This window comes from Chiloscyllium plagiosum, chromosome 3, assembly GCF_004010195.1.
Source record: "Chiloscyllium plagiosum isolate BGI_BamShark_2017 chromosome 3, ASM401019v2, whole genome shotgun sequence".
NCBI classification, from domain to species: domain Eukaryota; kingdom Metazoa; phylum Chordata; class Chondrichthyes; order Orectolobiformes; family Hemiscylliidae; genus Chiloscyllium; species Chiloscyllium plagiosum.
The window spans coordinates 35,060,326-35,078,879 of record NC_057712.1 but is presented as its reverse complement, the minus strand read 5'-3'; the positions used below and the strand labels follow the sequence as shown (position 1 = coordinate 35,078,879).

The window sequence follows — 18,554 nt, the reverse complement described above, 5'->3', positions numbered from 1 at the left end:
AAGATCGTATGAGGAAGGGCTGAGGCACTTGGGGTTGTTTTCAATGGTGTAAAGAAGGTTTAGGGGTGACTTGATAGAGGTGTACAAGATGATTAGGGGTTTAGATAGGGTCGACAGTGAGAATCTTTTTCCACGTATGGAGTCAGCTATTACGAGGGGGCATAGCTTTAAATTAAGGGGGGGTAGATATAGGACTGAAGTTAGGGGTAGGTTCTTCACTCAGCGTGTCGTAAGTTCATGGAATGCCCTGCCAGTAGCAGTGGTGGACTCTCCCTCTTTATGGGCATTTAAGCGGGCATTGGATAGGTATATGGAGGATAGTGGGGAAGTATAGGTTAGGTGGGCTTGGATCGGCGCAACATCGAGGGCCAAAGGGCCTGTACTGCGCTGTATTCTTCTATGTTCTATGTTCTATGTTCTAAACCACATGACTGGCACTATACCCATTCTCTCCACCACTGACACTCTGTAGTACACATTGATGCTATCAACAAGATGAACTGCAGAAATCCAGCAACTATCATTCAACAACACCTTCCAAAACCACACCCATCATGAAGAACAAGGGTAACAGATACATGGGAACACCACTACTTGACAGTTCCCCTCCAAGCCACTCATCATCCTGACTTCAATGCGTTTCTCACTTTATCCAATTTCACTGGGTCAAAATCCCGGAATTCCTTCAATAATGGCAGTGTGGGTCTACCAACAGCACATGAACTTCAGCAGTTCAAGACAGTAACTCGCCATCACCTTCCAAAGGGCAACTTGGGAATGGCAATAAAATGATGGCCAACCAGTGATGCCCATGACTCAAGAGTGAATATAAAGAAATGTCTAAGATATTGCTTTATGGATTCAAATTACAAAAGCCAACAAAAATGTCATAAGTTTTCCTATGACAGCAACTATCTTTCCAAGAGTAAAAGGAATTACTCTTTTCAAAGTCTACAGGATGTCACAGTTTATGTAATTGCCCTTGAGTTTCTAATTCTACCTGCGCCAGACAGATGCAGAATGGATGCAATTAATGTTCAGTGAGGAAAGATGACTCATCGGGTTTCCATTGATCTGCTCAAAAGTACGGACAGACAACATTAGGGTGCCGGATTAGTGGTGCTGGAAAAGCACAGCAGTTCAGGCAGCATCCGAGGATGCTAATCCAGAATCTGGTTTCCAGCATCTGCAGTCATTGTTTTTATCTAACATTAGGGTGCTGTTTCACTGTCAGTCCTAGAATAGTTTATACCACAGAAGGCTATCATAGAATATAGTACAGCAAACATTTTATTAACTTGCCCCTTTGGAACCAGGAGTGTGCAGGTTGATCAAGAGATCCACATAATCAATGTAAACACAAACTAAGTAATAGAAACTTAATGCAGGACTACATACATCACTGTTATACTTTATTTATACCATAAATCACAAATAATAATGCAACTTTGCCTTAAATAATACTTAGCAGCAGGGCGTCTTCTCATTCATACCCTCAACTAACTATTCAGACATCACCGAGATCGCGATAATATCACAAATGTCTCATATTTCAGGTACAGAAATTTTGCCAGTTAAAATAAGGTGCCGGTTAAACGAAGTTTGCTGTACCCATACTGACCTTCTGATAAGACAATTGCTTAAGGTGGTTTTTGAAAAGGTTGAAATCAAGATTGTTTACTCTCAATGATAAATAGTTAAGCAGCTCTTAAAAAGATTTGGATATTTTGCTAGCTGAGATATACGACAATCTGAAATTGCATATCTATAGAACAAGAACAGTACAACATAGGTACGGGCCATTCAGCCCACAATTATGCATCAAACATAACAACAAATTAAACAAATCCCTTCAGCCTATCCTTGGTCCATATTCCTCCGTTCCTTGTATATTCATATGCTTATCTAAAAGTTCCCTAAACACCCCCACCATTTTCACCTCCACCACCACACCTGACAAAACGTTCCAGACTCCTACCACTCTGTTTAAAAAAAACTATGTCCTCTGAACTTTGTTCCTCTCACCTTAAATGCATGTTCCCCCGGGTGAGACATTTCAACTCTGGGGGAAAAAGGAAAACAGGATTCTGACCATCAAGCCTACCCATACATCTCATAATTTTATGGATGTTTATCCTGTATCCCCTCAGTCTCCGCCACTCCTGAGAAAACCACCTGAGTTTTTCTAGCCTCTCCTTAGAACTCATACCCTGTAATCCAGGCACCATCCTTGTAAATCTATTCTGTACCCTCTCCAAATCCTTCCTGTAATGTGTCAACCAGAAGTGAACATAGCACTCTACACGTGGCCTCACCAAAGTCTTATAAAGCCACAAAACGATATCCTGACTCTTGCAGTCAATCCCCTAACCAATAAAGGCAAGCATGCCATATACCTTCTTTACCACACAATGTACTTGCGTGGTCACTTTCAGTGAACTATGGACTTGAACCCCAAGATCCCTCTGTACATCTATGCTGTTCAACTCCACTGATCTTTGTATTACCTGCAAACTTACTAACCCATCCATCTACATTTTCATCCAAGTTATTTACATATAATCACAAACAGAAGTCGCAGTACAGATCCCACCAGAAGTCACGAACCTCCAGCCAGCAAAAGACCCTTCCACCATTACCCTCTGCCTTCTATGGGCATGCCAACTCCGAATCCAAGCGGCCAAATCACCATGGACCCCATTCATTTTAATCTTCTGGATGAGCTTACCAAGAGGGACCTTGCTGAATGGAATGTTAGTTTATACAGAGAAAAATTGAGAAACATGCTTACTTCAGTTTCAGCTTCTGGAAAAATTAAATGGCGCCAATATAAAAGTGAATCACAACTGACATTTTGTTAAGATAGTACAAGCAAGACATTTTTCCTCCCATCACCAAGCCAAAATGCTGCTAAAAGTGAGCGAGTATCACAAAAGGTTTTAATAAAACAGCCCAAAATTTCTAGGGATCTTCAGATGCATGCAACTTTAGAACGTGTACTTACCAACAGTAATATGAATATTGTGCATTGTATATCAACTGTATTTTGAAAATACTGGAGCTTTGAATCAATAACAATTTCCCTGAAAAATAATACATAGGAGCGAACATAATGTAACTTCGGTACCTGCATTACTGATGGGAAGAGTTCCTCCAACCACCCCTGAAGGTTTACTGGAAAGATTAGAATTGGCCCAGGGACTGCGTGCGTTGAAATCTTTACCTGCATTGGCAAGTGGGGTGCTCTTGGCATTTATTCCTACCGGATCAGAAAGACCACTATTATTAAAATTGTTAAAATTATTATTATTATTAAAATTATAATGTAAAAATGAAAGACAAAAAATACTTTTTTAAATTTTAAAATTAAGATTATTTTAAATGCCTTCAGCTTATCCAGTTACTGTAATTTTAACTGAAGTTTTATTTTGTCCAATCTCTATTTCTCCTACTCAACAATAACTTTATTGTTCCCTAGAGAAAAATGTTTTCAGTTGATTGTTATGACACAGCAGTGAGCCCCTCTGTTAATTAAACCAAACACCCAGAAAAGCTCACCTCACCTTGTAATCTGTTAAAATATGAGTGACACAGAGAATTCCCAAATTCCACTTTCTAAGAAAAAAATATCAATTTATTTTTTAACTCGAAAAGTGAACATTAAACAACAACTAATCACAATTTTAGGCCCCTATTCCTCTTAAGTGCTTATTACCTGCCTCCAACTCTATAACAAAATGCTGTGCCAATAAGACACTTATTAAAATTACATTAACTTAATTTCAAAACTATACAGCCGCTGTTGTCATCTTCCAACTGACGAGTCCTATGGGTTGTCTTCTTGCTTTTTACTGTGGCTATGTTTCATACGAAAATGTACCTTTGATAGAGAATGTTTCCTAATTTCTTGGAGAGCAAGATGTTTGATCTCCAGGATTTTGTGTTTCGATGGCAGTTGCTCTCCTTCCAATTTTCAAAATGTCTGCATTTTATAACCCCAACATCAGATTGTCTCATTGGTTCGATGTTGGCAAAACAATAGATTCAAACTCGCTTGAGTTTTGGTATCCTGGGATAGAACTTAAACTGATCGGTTTAGTTCGAATTGCTGTCAAAACAGCAACCAAAACTCAAGTTTCATTTCACAGCCAAATGTTACATTTTTTCAATTTTACAGTACACTCTGGGACTGCCATCTACTCATATATACAGGTGCTTATAAGCTCTCAGTTCAGAACAGCATTCACTCTCTCAAAGGTGCACTGAAATTAAAAGGAATACTGGAAAGATAAATCAGAAAATAGCAACTACATGATGCAAAACATAGGGTTTAAGCCCAAAAGATTTGATGAAAATCAAAAGGAGAGCATGATAATTGTGAATTAGAAGATTAATAGCAAATTGAAACAAGAGAGGTGGTATGGATAATGTGATATAAATAGATTACTCACTCTACTAGTTGTTAATATTGCAATTGCTGTTTACATAAACATATGCAACTTAAACCTGCTTGAAGCTCATACTACTCTTTAGCCCTACTAACGAAATACTCTTTGCTTAATTTAAACAACTTTTTTTGTTACGAACCTGGTAGATACCGGGATTGTTTCAGATAGTGATACTTGGCTGAAGAAGCTCTAGATGCACTTGTATCTGGAAGAGGCATTATAATGGCTGTAGGCATATTGCTGCTGTTTGATTTACCACTTGAAGAGAAATCTAAAAGGTTTCCCATTCTGTAACGGATGCATATCAAATTATTTAAAAATTAAGAAAAATTTGAAAATGACACTTAATTATAATAATGGCCTTCTTACTTAAACTGTGATTCCTGACTTGGTCGTTTTTTATCATTTAAATGTGCATTTTTAGTCGGAGAGCTAGATGCTAAATCCCCTGAATCACTCCAGTTGTTGAAATCTTTCAAAATTACATTATTCCATCGTCGAGCACTGCCTTTTGGCTGTGTGCTGCTGCTGCTGCTGCATATACTTTCCTCTGTCTTGTTCACTTTCTGCAATAATAGAAGAAAAATAGTGTATGTTAGATGGGCTTTAGATTAGTTTCACAGGTCAGCACAACATCGAGGGCAAAAGGTTCTCTGTTCATCAGGTATTAAAACAAATGTTCAAAGTTAAATTGTAACAAACAACATTTTTCACTGGAAATCTTGAAAAACAACTGATGATATAGAACTACTAACATTGTAACATAGCCCAAGAGTCTTCAGAGATATGGTCAAACAAAATAACATTGTATTAGCGAGTTCTGAGTAGATTTGTAGGTCAGATTGAGGTTCTGGGTGTAAGTTTGCTCGCCGAGCTGGAAGGTTCATTTGAAAATGAACGAGCAAACAAGCAAACTTACATCCATAACATTGTATGATGATTTGGAGCTGCCCGGCTCTCAGGGCAACTCCATACAACCCTGTCACAGTAGACGCTGCAAGACGTGTCAGAGCATGGACATAGATACCACCATTACGCGTGGGGACACCTCCCACCTTGTACATGGCAGGTACTCATGTTACTCAGCCAATGTTGTCTATCTTATACGTTGCAGGCAAGGATACCCGGAGGCATGGTACATTGGGGAAACCGAGCAAAGGCTACGACAACGGATGAATGGGCACTGCACAACAATCAACAGACAGGAGGGTTCCCTCCCAGTTGGGGAACACTTCAGTGGTCCAGGACATTCAGCCTCGGTCCTTCGGGTGACCATCCTCCAAGGTGGACTTCGGGACAGGCAGCAGAGAAAAGTGGCCAAGCAGAGGCTGATAGCTAAGTTCGGTACCCTCGGGGAGGGCCTCAACCGGGACCTTGGGTTCATGTCACATTACAGGTGATCACCATTGCACTATACACACACACAGATACTCCTACACATACACACAGAGGCACTCCTATACACACATACACATGGACACGCATACACACAGACGCGCACACAAACACCCACACACACCCTTACAGATACACACACTCCCACACTCAGACATGCACTCCCTCACAGACTTAAGACACTCTGCACTCACTACACACATACACATACACTTTCTCACACTCACAACCCCCACCCCAGACAGACACACACACACGAACACACACGCACAGACAGACAGACAAAGACCCACATGCACACATATATTTTGTGGGGTGAATTTGTACTTGCAGGGTTACATTGTACTTTGCTCAAATTCTGTATGCATTCATGTAGAACTCGGAGCTCAAAAACTGCATGAATTTATGTAAAACTCTGTTATCTCACTTTTTAGATTAGAATCAATCTAAACATCATGGCATAGACAGCGAACACAGAGGGCCAACACCTTCAACATATTGTCGAGCTATCACCATTGTGAACAGCTAACCTGAGAATGCAACTTTTTAAATAAAAGGTATTGTGATTTACACATGAAAGAAGTGAAACTATCACTGTATTCTAACAGATGAAAGGCTTAACAGACAATCAATTTTTCAATGTATAATTTCAGTTACATCACACTGTAAATTTTTGCTATAAATTCTGCGTTAGGATTGAGCCCTCCACTATCACCTGATGAAGGAGCGTCGCTCCGAAAGCTAGTGTGCTTCCAATTAAACCTGTTGGACTATAACCTGGTGTCGTGTGATTTTTAACATTGTATGATGAAACATAGATGAAGACAGAGAACAAGGGATTGAAAGCCAGGACAGGAGGCATAGAGTTTGTACACCATGGGAAGACATCCTTCGTGTCCTTGTCAGTCATCAAACATCCAACTATTCTAACCCTATTTTCCAACACTTGGCCCAGATTTGTACATGGTCATCTCAGGCGTTTGACCAAAGAGGTTTTAAATACAGTCATACAGTTATACAGCATGGAAACAGAACTTGCTGTCCATCTCGTCAATGCCAACTATGTTCCCAAACTAAACTAGTTCCACTTGCCTGTGTTTGGCCCAAATCCCTCCAAATCTTTCCTTTACAAAGATCTTTTAAACGTTATAACTGCACTTGTATCCACCACTTCTTCTGGCAGTTCATTCCACACACAAACCACCTTGTGCATGAAAAAACGTTTTCCCCCTTGTTCTTTTTAAATCTTTCTCCTCTCATCATAAAAAGAGGTCCCTGGTTTTTGAACTCTCCAATCTTTGGGAAAAGACCTTTGTTATTCACCTTATCTATGCCCCTCATGATTTTATAAAATTCTAGAAAGTCAATCCTCAACCTCCTATGCTCCAGTGAAAAATGTCCCAGCCTATCTTTATGACTCAAACACTCCATTTACGGCAACATCCTGGTAATTCATTTCTGACCCTCTCCAATTTAATAAAAACCTTCCTACGACAGGGTGACCAGACTGCACACACTACGCCAGAAGAGGCCTCACCAATGTGCAGTACAACCTCAACATGATATCCTAACTTCTATTCTCAAAGGTCTGAGCAATGAAGGTAAACATGCTAAACGCTTTATAAACTACTCTGTGTCACAAATTTCAAATAATAATGTATTTGAACTCCTGAATCTCTCTGTTCTACAATACCACAACATGGCTCTACCATGAATTGTATAAGTATTGCCCTTGTTTGTTTCACCAAAATGCAATACCTTGCATTTATCCAAATTAAACTCCATCTGCCACTCCTCAGCCCATTGTTGCAATTGATCAAGATCGCTTTGCAATCTTAGATAACCTTCTTCACTGCCCACTACACCAATTTTGGTGTCATCCACAAACTGACTAACCATACCCCCTATATTCTCATTAAAATAAATAATTTGGATGACAAAGGTTCGAGCCTCTTCCCCCCCCACCCCCTTTTTATGAAGCGAGTTCCAGATACCCACAACATTTTGGATAAAAAAAACCTTTTCCTCAATTCCCCTTAAAACCTCCCGTTTCTTTCCTTATAGGTGAGATTTCTGGTTACTGACCCCTCTATTAAAGAGAGCAGATTTCTCCCTTGTATATACTATCTTTTCCACTCACAACTTAGTATACCTCAATCAGATCATCCCTCAGCCTTCAAAGCTCTAAGGAAAACAATCTCAGCCTATTTTGATTCTCCTTATAGCAGAATTGCTCCAGCTAAGGCAATATCCTGGTAAATCTCTTCTGCACCCTCTCTAGTGCAAGCACATCTTTCTTATAGCATAGCAACCAACACTTCACACTGCACTCAATCTGTGGCCTAACAAATGTTATACAACTTCCATCATAACCTTCTTGCTCGTGTATGCAAGGCCTTGACTAATAAAGGCAAGTACCTCATATGCCTTTTTAACTATCTTATCAATGCAGGATCTATGGGCATGCACATCAAGGTCCCATTGATCCTCTGTGCTTCCAATGGTCCTACCATTCATTTGCCTTATTAGCCCTCTCAAAATGTATAGGAAAGCAAATTCAAAGCATGGTCCCTTATATCACCAATTGTACAGCTGTCATGTGAACAGGGAATGAACAAGAGAACAGAGTTGAAAAAACAGAGAAAGTTAGGGATGAGTAGCTAAGAAATGCACACAAGTATGTGATTTTAAACTGAAGAACAGCATTCAATAGTTGAATTTTGAGATAAAGTTTCATAAGAAAATAGCCTTAAGGAAGGCTTGGAGGTAGGAAATGTGATGGATATGGAAGCAAGAAGTCTTAATGATAGAAGACATGGGCCAGATGGTCAAATCACAGCTGAACAGAATCTCAAGATTGTTAACAGTCTAGTTCAACCAGAGACACTGAGCAGAAAAGAATTGAATCAGTAAAAAAAGCTAAGAAAATTGTGAAGTTAAACACTATAGTTATGGCATCTCATCCAAAACTGGCTGACAGATTACCTGTCAACTGGCACAAGGGAGCATCAAGAGATATAGCAGACAATTAACACTGAGTGCTTACAGCATACGTATAAACATTCATACAGGGATTCAATGATGACAGCAAGTGAAAAAGTAGTTAACAACTTGAGCACAATGATGTCACTGATTGCATCTAACATAGTATAAAGAATAAAATGCATCATAGCAAGTAGACAAATATGAAACTGTGATTAGGACTGCAATGTTTGCAATTTCAATTAAAATAAAAAAGTCCTCAGATTAACAACCTTCTCTTGAAAAGTGGACATTGCACGTCTCTCAAATGGTGCTGTATTTCAAAGAATATTTACTGATTCAATTTTAATCTTTTAAGTTATGCTATAATATCGCACATAACAAAATGCACCTTAGTTCAAATAATCCATCACAAAAATGCTTGTGGTGCTTAAAATGGAGTACGATGCCATCACAGCAACCTAACAAGGCTTGCACTTTGAACTTGCACTTTAAAAAATGTGATAAAGAAATAATCAAACATTATCCCTTTTAATTCCCGTAAAAGACGGATTGTAAATAAAACTTGAAAATCTGATTTCATTTTAATTGTAATTGGTCTAATCATACATATTTAATTTTGAAATATCATATTTTCAACTTAATGTTGACATTAGAATTGTGTAAAATTCCGAAACACCAAAAATCTTCAGGAGCGAGTCCACAAACCAAGAACAGGTTTACAAAAAGAGTACAGTTCAAAAACTTTACTCCAGAATATAGCATACTTTGGGTCATAGGTCCATTTATGCTATGATCGCTATTTGTATTGTGTAAAACTATGATAAAAAAATGATCAGATACATCTCTAGCACTAAACAGATAATGGCAAATTCACCACAACAAAATAGGTGTTTTTTTTTAAATTAAATGCATAAAATCCAACCTGAGATATTCTGGTATTTATTGAAGGAAGATTTTGATGGGGTTTCTCTTGTTCACCTTGGTTTTCTCTTTCAAGTGAACCAGGTGCTGGATCTGTTTGCCTCGCACATAATTGATGCTGAGAGGGTGTAATTTGTTGAAGTGGCCTTGAAGGCGGGTGAGGATGATGCTGAGGTGGGGGCTGAGGTGGAGGCACAGGCTTCAACTGATTAACTGAATGTTTGTACTGTGTTTCTCTTTGCTGCCTTCCATATTCTTGTACTTGCTGAGGAGTTCCCAAAGCTTGACCAACATGGAAATAGGGATAACGTAGTGCCTACAAATGCAAAGGAGTGGACAAGATCATTATGAATGCTCACCAATGATGACTCAATGGGTAAATTATGCAATATACCAAAACCAGAAAGGTAGATTATTAAATCTTTAATATAGATAGTTAGATGATGCAAGCAAATTGTCACATTCAGTGATGCTTCTCAATTTATACTCATTTGGAACTGCTTCATCTCATCTGGAAGGATTTAGCTGTGATGGTGAGTAGTTCTGAGTAGTTCAATGGATGGCCAGCTTTGATCTGAGTAGTTCAATGGATGGCCAGTTTCTAAGTTTGCTAAGAAAGGGACATCCTTTTCAATCTCACCATGTCCCAATCTACAGAGTTATGATCAATACATGAGAACAGAAGTCACATCAGCCAAGTTCCTACAACACCACTCATACGGAATTAAAAAAATTAAACTGCCTTATTTCAAAATAACTAAACAATGTAGCAAAAACTATTCTGCAATCAAATGAGAGAACCTGCTACTAAAAAAGGGCGTACATACAAAATTTGAACAATAGCAAAGACTTCAGCTACATGAATAGCTACTCTTGGTTGCTATAAAGCTTTATAGGTAAACTCAAGCTTAAATGTAGGAAAATGTATCAAATGAATTGCCATTTACTCTAGCACTTTCAAAAGCTACACAGAAAATCAGCAATCAATACCAATAACGTTTGAAAACACAGCAGTCAAAAGAAATATCAACTCCACATACAGGTTCATTAATATTAAACCACACAATGATGTCACAATTCTAACTCATGCTATAACTGGCCAAGTCAGATTCTGGTTTGATAGATCATTTTTTGTTTTGTTTTAGTTTAACAAGGTGATCTCTCACTGAAACATAAACACCCAATGTTGCTGATTTGGTTTCAACAATAAAACTAATACTTATAAAGCAATGAAAATGAAGTTAAAATAGAACAGACAAAACAAATGAACAGATACACAATATGCCTTTTAAAAATGCTGAAACATCAGAAATATACTCCCATTAATTCCAAACTAACTCCTTGACAAGTTAATCATTGATCCTTTCAACACAGAAAAAATGTCACTAATTCAAATTTAAAAATCCAAACTTACAAATATTAAAATATACACAATCTCTGTCTACATCACAACTGAAAACATTGAATTTTTAATCTGAAACACATATAGCAATTCGATTGGTGACAAGTATGCTTGCATAACAGGTTACATTTATTAATCTTCAAAAAATGGCATATAACACAGAATTCCTTTGGATCGACAATTAAATGGAAAATACCAATTTCAAACTGGATTGAGCAGCTTGAACTTGTAATGGATGTATGTTGTCAATTCTATGCAGTGCAGAGTAGAGGATACGAGGACAAAAAGGCAAAGTATTAACTACTATTGGAGAAAGCTAATAAAACCGAATTACAGACCCAATCTTTCATTTTGCTTTTGAAAACATGATCCCTGAGCGCTTTCCTGTGGAAAATTCAGGAGAAAATGCAAAACTTCAAAATCTGAGTGTGAATACATTTTCATAGATTCAAAGAATCCTTACAGTGTTGCATGAAGCCATTCAGCCAATTGAGTCCGCACTGACCCACCACCAGACCCTAGCCCCGTAACCTCAAATAGGGTTTTTGCCATGGTTAATTCATTCAACTGCACATCCCTGGAATGTGGGAGAAAACCCACACAGACATGGGGAGAATGTTTGTGTGGAGTTTGCACAGTCCCCAAGGCTGGAATCAAACCCAGGTCACAGGCAGCAGTGCTAACCACTATGCCACTGGGAGACCATTTTCGGAAAGGAGGAGAAAAGCAAATTAAACGTAAATAGAATTCAAACTTTGTGCAAATCGATGTTAATGGTGGCAGTACAAGGAGAAGACGCGATATAAAAGACAGTTATTGTACTTAAAGTTGTAAAATACAAAATCAAAAATGTGATACTGAGCATGAAAAAGGCCTCAATTGAGCAGGTCAAGTTAAGTGGATAGTTTTGTATGTGTTTTCGGAAAGTTATAAACAGAAAAACAAAGGAGGCTTAGATTCATGAGAATGTTAGAAACGTTACAAACTCCCAATTTTAGAGAGAGAAAGACTCGAGAAGGTCAAATTATATGGTGGAAAAACTTAAGGACAATTCTAATTTGAAGTCTTTGATTTGAACATAAAGGGATTTAAAGTCAAGGGCAAAGGACTGTCTAAACTGATCCAGCATCAGGATAACAAAGATCACAAGTTTATTAAAGTTGACCAGAAAGCATTCTCTGCCACAAACTGCTGCTTCGCAGAATTGATAAGTTATTTATAATTGCGGGAGATTTATTGAAAGTTAATATTGAAGACTAAGGGAGCAAGAAGGACACATAAGGATTAAACTGCATAGAGTCAGAGATGGACAGCATGGAAACAGACCCTTCAGTCCAACCCGTCAATGCCGACCAGATATCCCAACCCAATCTAGACACACCTGCCAGCATCCGGCCCATATCCCTCCAAACCCTTCCTATCCATATACCCATCCAAATGCCTCTTAAATGTTGCAATTGTTCCAGCCTCCACCACTTCCTCTGACAACTCATTCCATACACATACCACCCTCTGGGTGAAAAAGTTGCCCCTTAGTTCTCTTTTATATCTTTCCCCTTTCACCCTAAACCTATGCCCTCTAGTTCTGGACTCCCCAACCCCAGAGAAAAGACTTCGCCTATTTGCCCTATCCATGCCCCTCATAATTTTGTAAATCTCTATAAGGTCACCCCTCAGCCTCCGACGCTCCAGGAAAAACAGTCCCAGCCTGTTCAGCTTCTTCTGATAGTTCAAATCCTCCAAACCCTGGCAACATCCTTGTAAATCTTTTCGGAACCCTTTCAAGTTTCACAACATCTTTCCGATAGGAAGGAGACCAGAATTGCATGCAATATTCCAACAGTGGCCAACAATGTCCTGTACAGCCGCAACATGACCTCCCAACTCCTGTACTCAATATTCTGACCAATAAAGGAAAGTATACCAAACACCTTCTTCACTATCCTATCTGCCTGCGACTCCACTTTCAAGGAGCTATGAACTTGCACTCCAAGGTCTCTTTGTTCAGCAACACTCCCTCGGACCTTACCATTAAGTGTATAAGTCCAGCTAAGATTTGCTTTCCCAAAATGCAGCACCTCGCATTTATTTGAATTAAACTCCATCTACCACTTCTCAGCCCATTGGCTCATCTGGTCAAGATCCTGTTGTAATCTGAGGTAACCCCCTTCACTATCCACGACACCTCCAATTTTGGTGTTATCTGCAAACTTACTAACTGTACCTCTTATGCTCGCATCCAAATCATTTGTGTAAATGACAAAAAGTAGAGAACCCATCACCTCTCCTAGTGGCACTCCACTGGTCACAGGCCTCCAGTCTGAAAAACAACCCTCCACCACCACCCTCTGTCTTCTACTTTTGAGCCAGTTCTGTATCCAAATGGCTAATTCTCCCTGTATCCCATGAGATCTAACCTTGCTAATCAGTCTCCCATGGGGAACCTTGTCGAACGCCTTACTAAAGTCCATATAGATCACATCTACTGCTCTGCCCTCATCAATTCTCTTTGTTACTTCTTCAAAAAACTCAATCCAGTTTGTGAAACATGTTGACTATCTCTAATCAGTCCTTGCCTTTACAAATACATGTACATCCTGTCCCTCAGGATTTCCTCCAACAACTAGCCCACCACCGATGTCAGGCTCACCGGTCCATAGTTCCCTGGGTTGTCCTTACCACCCTTCTTAAACAGTGGCACGTTTGCCAACCTCCAGTCTTCCGGCACTTCACCGTCGCTATTGATGATACAAATATCTCAGCAAGGGACCCAATCACTTCTCTACCTTCCCACAGAGATCTAGGGTACATCTGATCAGGTCCTGGGGATTTATCCTCCTTTATGCGTTTCAAGGCATCCAGCACTTCCTCCTCTGTAATATGGACATTTTTCAAGATGTCACCATCTATTTCCCTACAGTATATATCTTCCATATCCTTTTCCACAGTAAATACTGATGCAAAATACTCGTTTAGTATCTCCCCCATTTTCTGCGGTTCCACACAAAGGCTGTCTTCCTGATTTTTGAGGTGCCCTATTCTCTCCCTAGTTACCCTTTAGTCCTTATATAGTTGTAAAAACCCTTTAGATTCTCCTTAACCTGATTTGCTAAAGCTATCTCATGTCCCCTTTTTGCCCTCCTGATTTCCCTCTTAAGTATACTCCTACTGCCTTTATATCTTCTAAGGATTCACTCGATCTATCCTGTCTATACCTTACATATGTTTCCTTCTTTTTCTTAACCAAACCCTCAATTTCTTTAGTCATCCAGTATTTCCTATACCTACCAGCTTTTCCTTTCATCCGAACAGGAATATACTTTCTCTGGATTCTTGTTATCTCATTTCTGAAGGCTTCCCATTTTCCAGCCGTCCCTTTACCTGCGAACATCTGCCTCCAATCAGCTTTTGAAAGTTCTTGCCTAATACTGTCAAAATTGGCCTTTCTCCAACTTAGAACTTCAAACTTTTAGATCTGATCTGTCCTTTTTCATCATTATTGTAAATCTAATTGAATTATGGTTGCTGGCCCCAAAGTGCTCCCCGACTGACACCTCACTCACCTGCCCTGCCTTATTTCCCAAGAGTAGGTCAAGTTTTGCACCTTCTCTAGTAGGTACATCCACATACTGAATCAGAAAATTGTCTGGCACACATTTAACAAATTCCTCTCCATCTAAACCCATAATACTATGGCAGTTTCAGTCTATGTTTGGAAAGTTAAAGTCCCCTACCATAACCACCCTATTATTCTTACATAGTTTATGGAGAAAAATCTAATGGCAGGTGTCAACATTTCTTTTTCTACCTGTGATGAAGCACTGAGTTACACAACGTACAGCACAGAAACAGGGCATTGGAGTGAATCGGTACGTGTGATGTTTTACTCCACAGATCTCCTCCCAACCTAATCTAATCCTAACAGTAAAACTACGAGAGTCTTGATCTCATGCCTTTACCATTTAGTTTTCAAAACAGTCACTGGATCCATCAACCATCTTTATTTGAGTAAGAGCCTATTTCAGCCTTTTGTGATTTGCGCAATCCCCCAGTTCTGTAATTATCCCTGAACCCTTCTGTTTTCAATGCTTCCATGTTATGAACATGAAGGCTAAAACAATGCACAGTTCACAAGTATGATGTAATCAGGGATTGTAACAAATTTAACATAATTTCTCTGCATTTCAGTGCTATGTCTCAAGAAATGAACCCCAATAAATTGTTCTTTTTAATAGATATTTTTATTAGAAATTTAACATTTTTACACGTTTACAAAAATAAACAAAACTCTCAAGTACAAACATTGATATACAATTAAATCTTAAATATATAATAGCCAAAATTTAACAAAAGAAAAATACCGAGAAAGAAAAAAAAACTCAACTAAGTACTAATCTAACCTACAACTAACCAGAGTGTATATTTAAGTCTCTTACATTATTCAAATAAGAGAAAGTGAGAAAAAAAAACAAAAAAACAACGGATAACATAGAAATTGGATAGTGACATAATTGCTCAGAATGTGTAAACATCAAATGTAACAAAACCCGTATTCGTGCGGGATTCCTCTCCCAAGGGGACCCGGACCAGCCAGGTTCGTAATCTCAATTAAATAAAAGCCCTTGTTAGGATAGCCGAAATATCTGTATTCATATAATTCAAGAAGGGCAGCCATATTTTATAAAATAATTCGGTCTTTCGGTGCACCATATTTGTAAGGAAGTCAAGGGGAATACATTCCATAATTAATCTGGGCCAATTTGAAAGTCCAGGGGGCCCTCAGCCACCCAGTTTACCAAAATATTTTTCCTTGCACAGAAAGAGATAATAGAAAATAGTCTCTTCCCGTGCATATCCAGAGAGGGAAAGTTCGAAAAGCCCAAAAGGAGAGATACAGAGTCCACTTTAATTTCCGTTCCTAAAATTTCTGTCAGGGTACTTGCGACTTTAGTCCAGTATCTACGGATCTTATGACAGGTCCATAAGCAATGTACAAGAGTGCCCACCTCTACTTTACATTTGGGACACATTGGAGATGCTCCTACCTTAAATTTTGCCAATCTATCCAGTGCTATATGGGCCCTATGAAGTATCTTCAGCTGGATAGCCTGAGTTCTGTTACAGATGGTGATTCTTCTGGCGTTTTCCCAAATGTCATTCCACGTTTCTATAGAGATTTCTAGTCCCAATTCCTGATTCCATGTTTTAAGCAGATTATCCATATCTCCCGATACTTCATCATGTAGTAAATGATAAATAGTACTGACGGAAGATACCCCCACTGGTCGTAGTACTCTACATTCTCTACCTGATTTATAAAGACTATCTAATAACGTAATCTTCTTCTGTATATAATCTCGAATTTGGAAGTATCGAAAGAGGTCTCCATTGGGTAATCCGAATTTCTGACGCAGCTGTTCAAAAGACATCAGGAACCCATCTTTAAATAGGTTCCCTAGACATGAGATACCCCTGGATCTCCAGAGTTTAAAAGTGGCGCCTGTAAACCCCGTTGGAATCCCCATGCTCCCATTATCGGCGCATAGAGGGATCTTTTATGTGAGTTGCCCTCATTTTGCCGCATTATATTCCAAGCTTTAATTGTGTTTAGTATTATAGGGTTTTTACAGTGATCCATAATGATTTTCCTCTTGTCTGAAAATAAAAGGTTAATAAGTGGGTATTTTACTTGAGAAGCCTCGATGTCCAGCCAGACTGATTGTGGATCAGACAAGACCCAATCAGCTATGTAACTTAATAGGGAACTTAACTGATATTTCCGAAAATCTGGGAAGTCCAATCCTCCCCTTGCCTGTGGAAGCTGGAGCTTCTTCAGCTTAATGAGGGGCCGTCTATGATTCAAGATAAAGGAACCCAACCGGCCATATAATTTACGTAGTACCAGCCTCGGCAGCATCACTGGAAGCATTCTCATAGGATATAGGAGACAGGACAGGACATTCATCTCAATTAGTGCTATTCTACCCAGCCAAGAAATTGGAAGGTCTCCCCATCACTGGAGGTCCTGCCTTATTCTTTCCAGTAAATGCACAAAGTTAGTCTTGTATAACTGACCAAATACTGGGGTAATAAAAATGCCTAAATAGAAGAAACCCTCCAGGGACCAACGAAAGGGAAAATGGGATCCGAACACTAAGTGGGGTATCATAGCAAGGCCACCCATTGGCATAGCCTCTGATTTTGAGAAATTAATTTTATAGCCTGAGAATGCACTAAATGTATTAAATACTTGGATTAAGCGAGGTACGGATATCAGAGGATTACTGAGGAATAGAAGAACATTATTTGCATAAAGGGTAATTTTATGTTTACCTGTACCAATCCTCGGGGCTGTTATATTAGGATCAGCCCGTATAGCTTCTGCTAGTGGTTCAATTATTAGCGTAAATAACAATGGCGAGAGAGGACATCCCTGACGGCAGCCCCTACCCACACTGAAGCTATCCGAGCCTAATCCATTGGTAACCACAACTGCTTTGGGATCACCATACAATGTTGAGACCCATTTGGTAAACACCTTCCAACGCCAAACCTTTCCAATATGTAAAACAAATAGGACCATTCAACCCTATCAATTGCCTTTTCTACTACTCCTGGTATATTTCCCTAATGGCAGGCTTGAATCATATTCAAAACCCTTCTAATATTATTGGTTGACCTACAGCCCTTAATAAACCCCGTCTGATCCTCCTTTATGATATGTGGCAGTACCCTTTCTAGTCTCAATGCTAACGTTTTAGAAAGGATTTTAAAATTTACAATTAGCAAGGATACTGAGTAGGAGATGATCAAACCTCGCGCGTAAGCTTTGATGGTCTCCCACATCATTGATGGGTTGCTAGCCGTACCTAAATTAATTTCTAAAGAAGTTTTAAATTCTTGAGAGAAGTACTTTACAAATTTACTATATTTCATTAGGAAGGGGTCCATACGCCAATGCCGAGGGGATGTCCCATTGTTCCTCGCCTTAGTTTCCATATACAGCAGCGTGGTCGGAAATTGCTATACTACCTATTTTACAGGATGATATGGAATTTTAAAAAATCAAGGGGGCAAAAAACATATCAATTCTGGTATGACATTTATGTGAATTGGAGTAAAAAGAAAAATCTCTGCCCTGTGGATGAAGACATCTCCATACATCTACTAATCCTAATTCTTTGTTCAGATCCACCAATTGTCTAGATCTGGGAGATACTCCTGCAGTACTCTTGGGCATCCTATCTATTTCCGGATCCATAATACAATTATAGGGGGAGATTTTAATTGTATGACGGGCACCAAGAGCCATCAATTTTGAGAAGGCTTCTGTTATAAAGGGGTGTGCCGGGGGGGGGGGGGGGGGGGGGGGGAGTACAAATTTAAAATCCCATATTTCTCTC

At 39.2% G+C, this 18,554-nt stretch overlaps 1 protein-coding gene across 3 annotated transcripts in view; it reads right to left on the bottom strand.

Moving 5' to 3' along the window:
* Positions 1–18,554, bottom strand: part of LOC122542185 (serine/threonine-protein kinase ICK-like) — an 80,219-nt gene that overhangs the window by 17,530 nt on the left and 44,135 nt on the right. For all 3 annotated transcript variants that reach the window (XM_043679640.1, XM_043679635.1, XM_043679648.1), the window contains 4 exons: positions 9,751–10,065; positions 4,818–5,014; positions 4,588–4,736; positions 3,128–3,259 (listed from right to left, as the gene is read on the bottom strand). In XM_043679640.1, the coding sequence (XP_043535575.1) occupies positions 3,128–3,259; positions 4,588–4,736; positions 4,818–5,014; positions 9,751–10,065 (793 nt within the window). The remainder of the gene's footprint in view (positions 1–3,127; positions 3,260–4,587; positions 4,737–4,817; positions 5,015–9,750; positions 10,066–18,554) is intronic.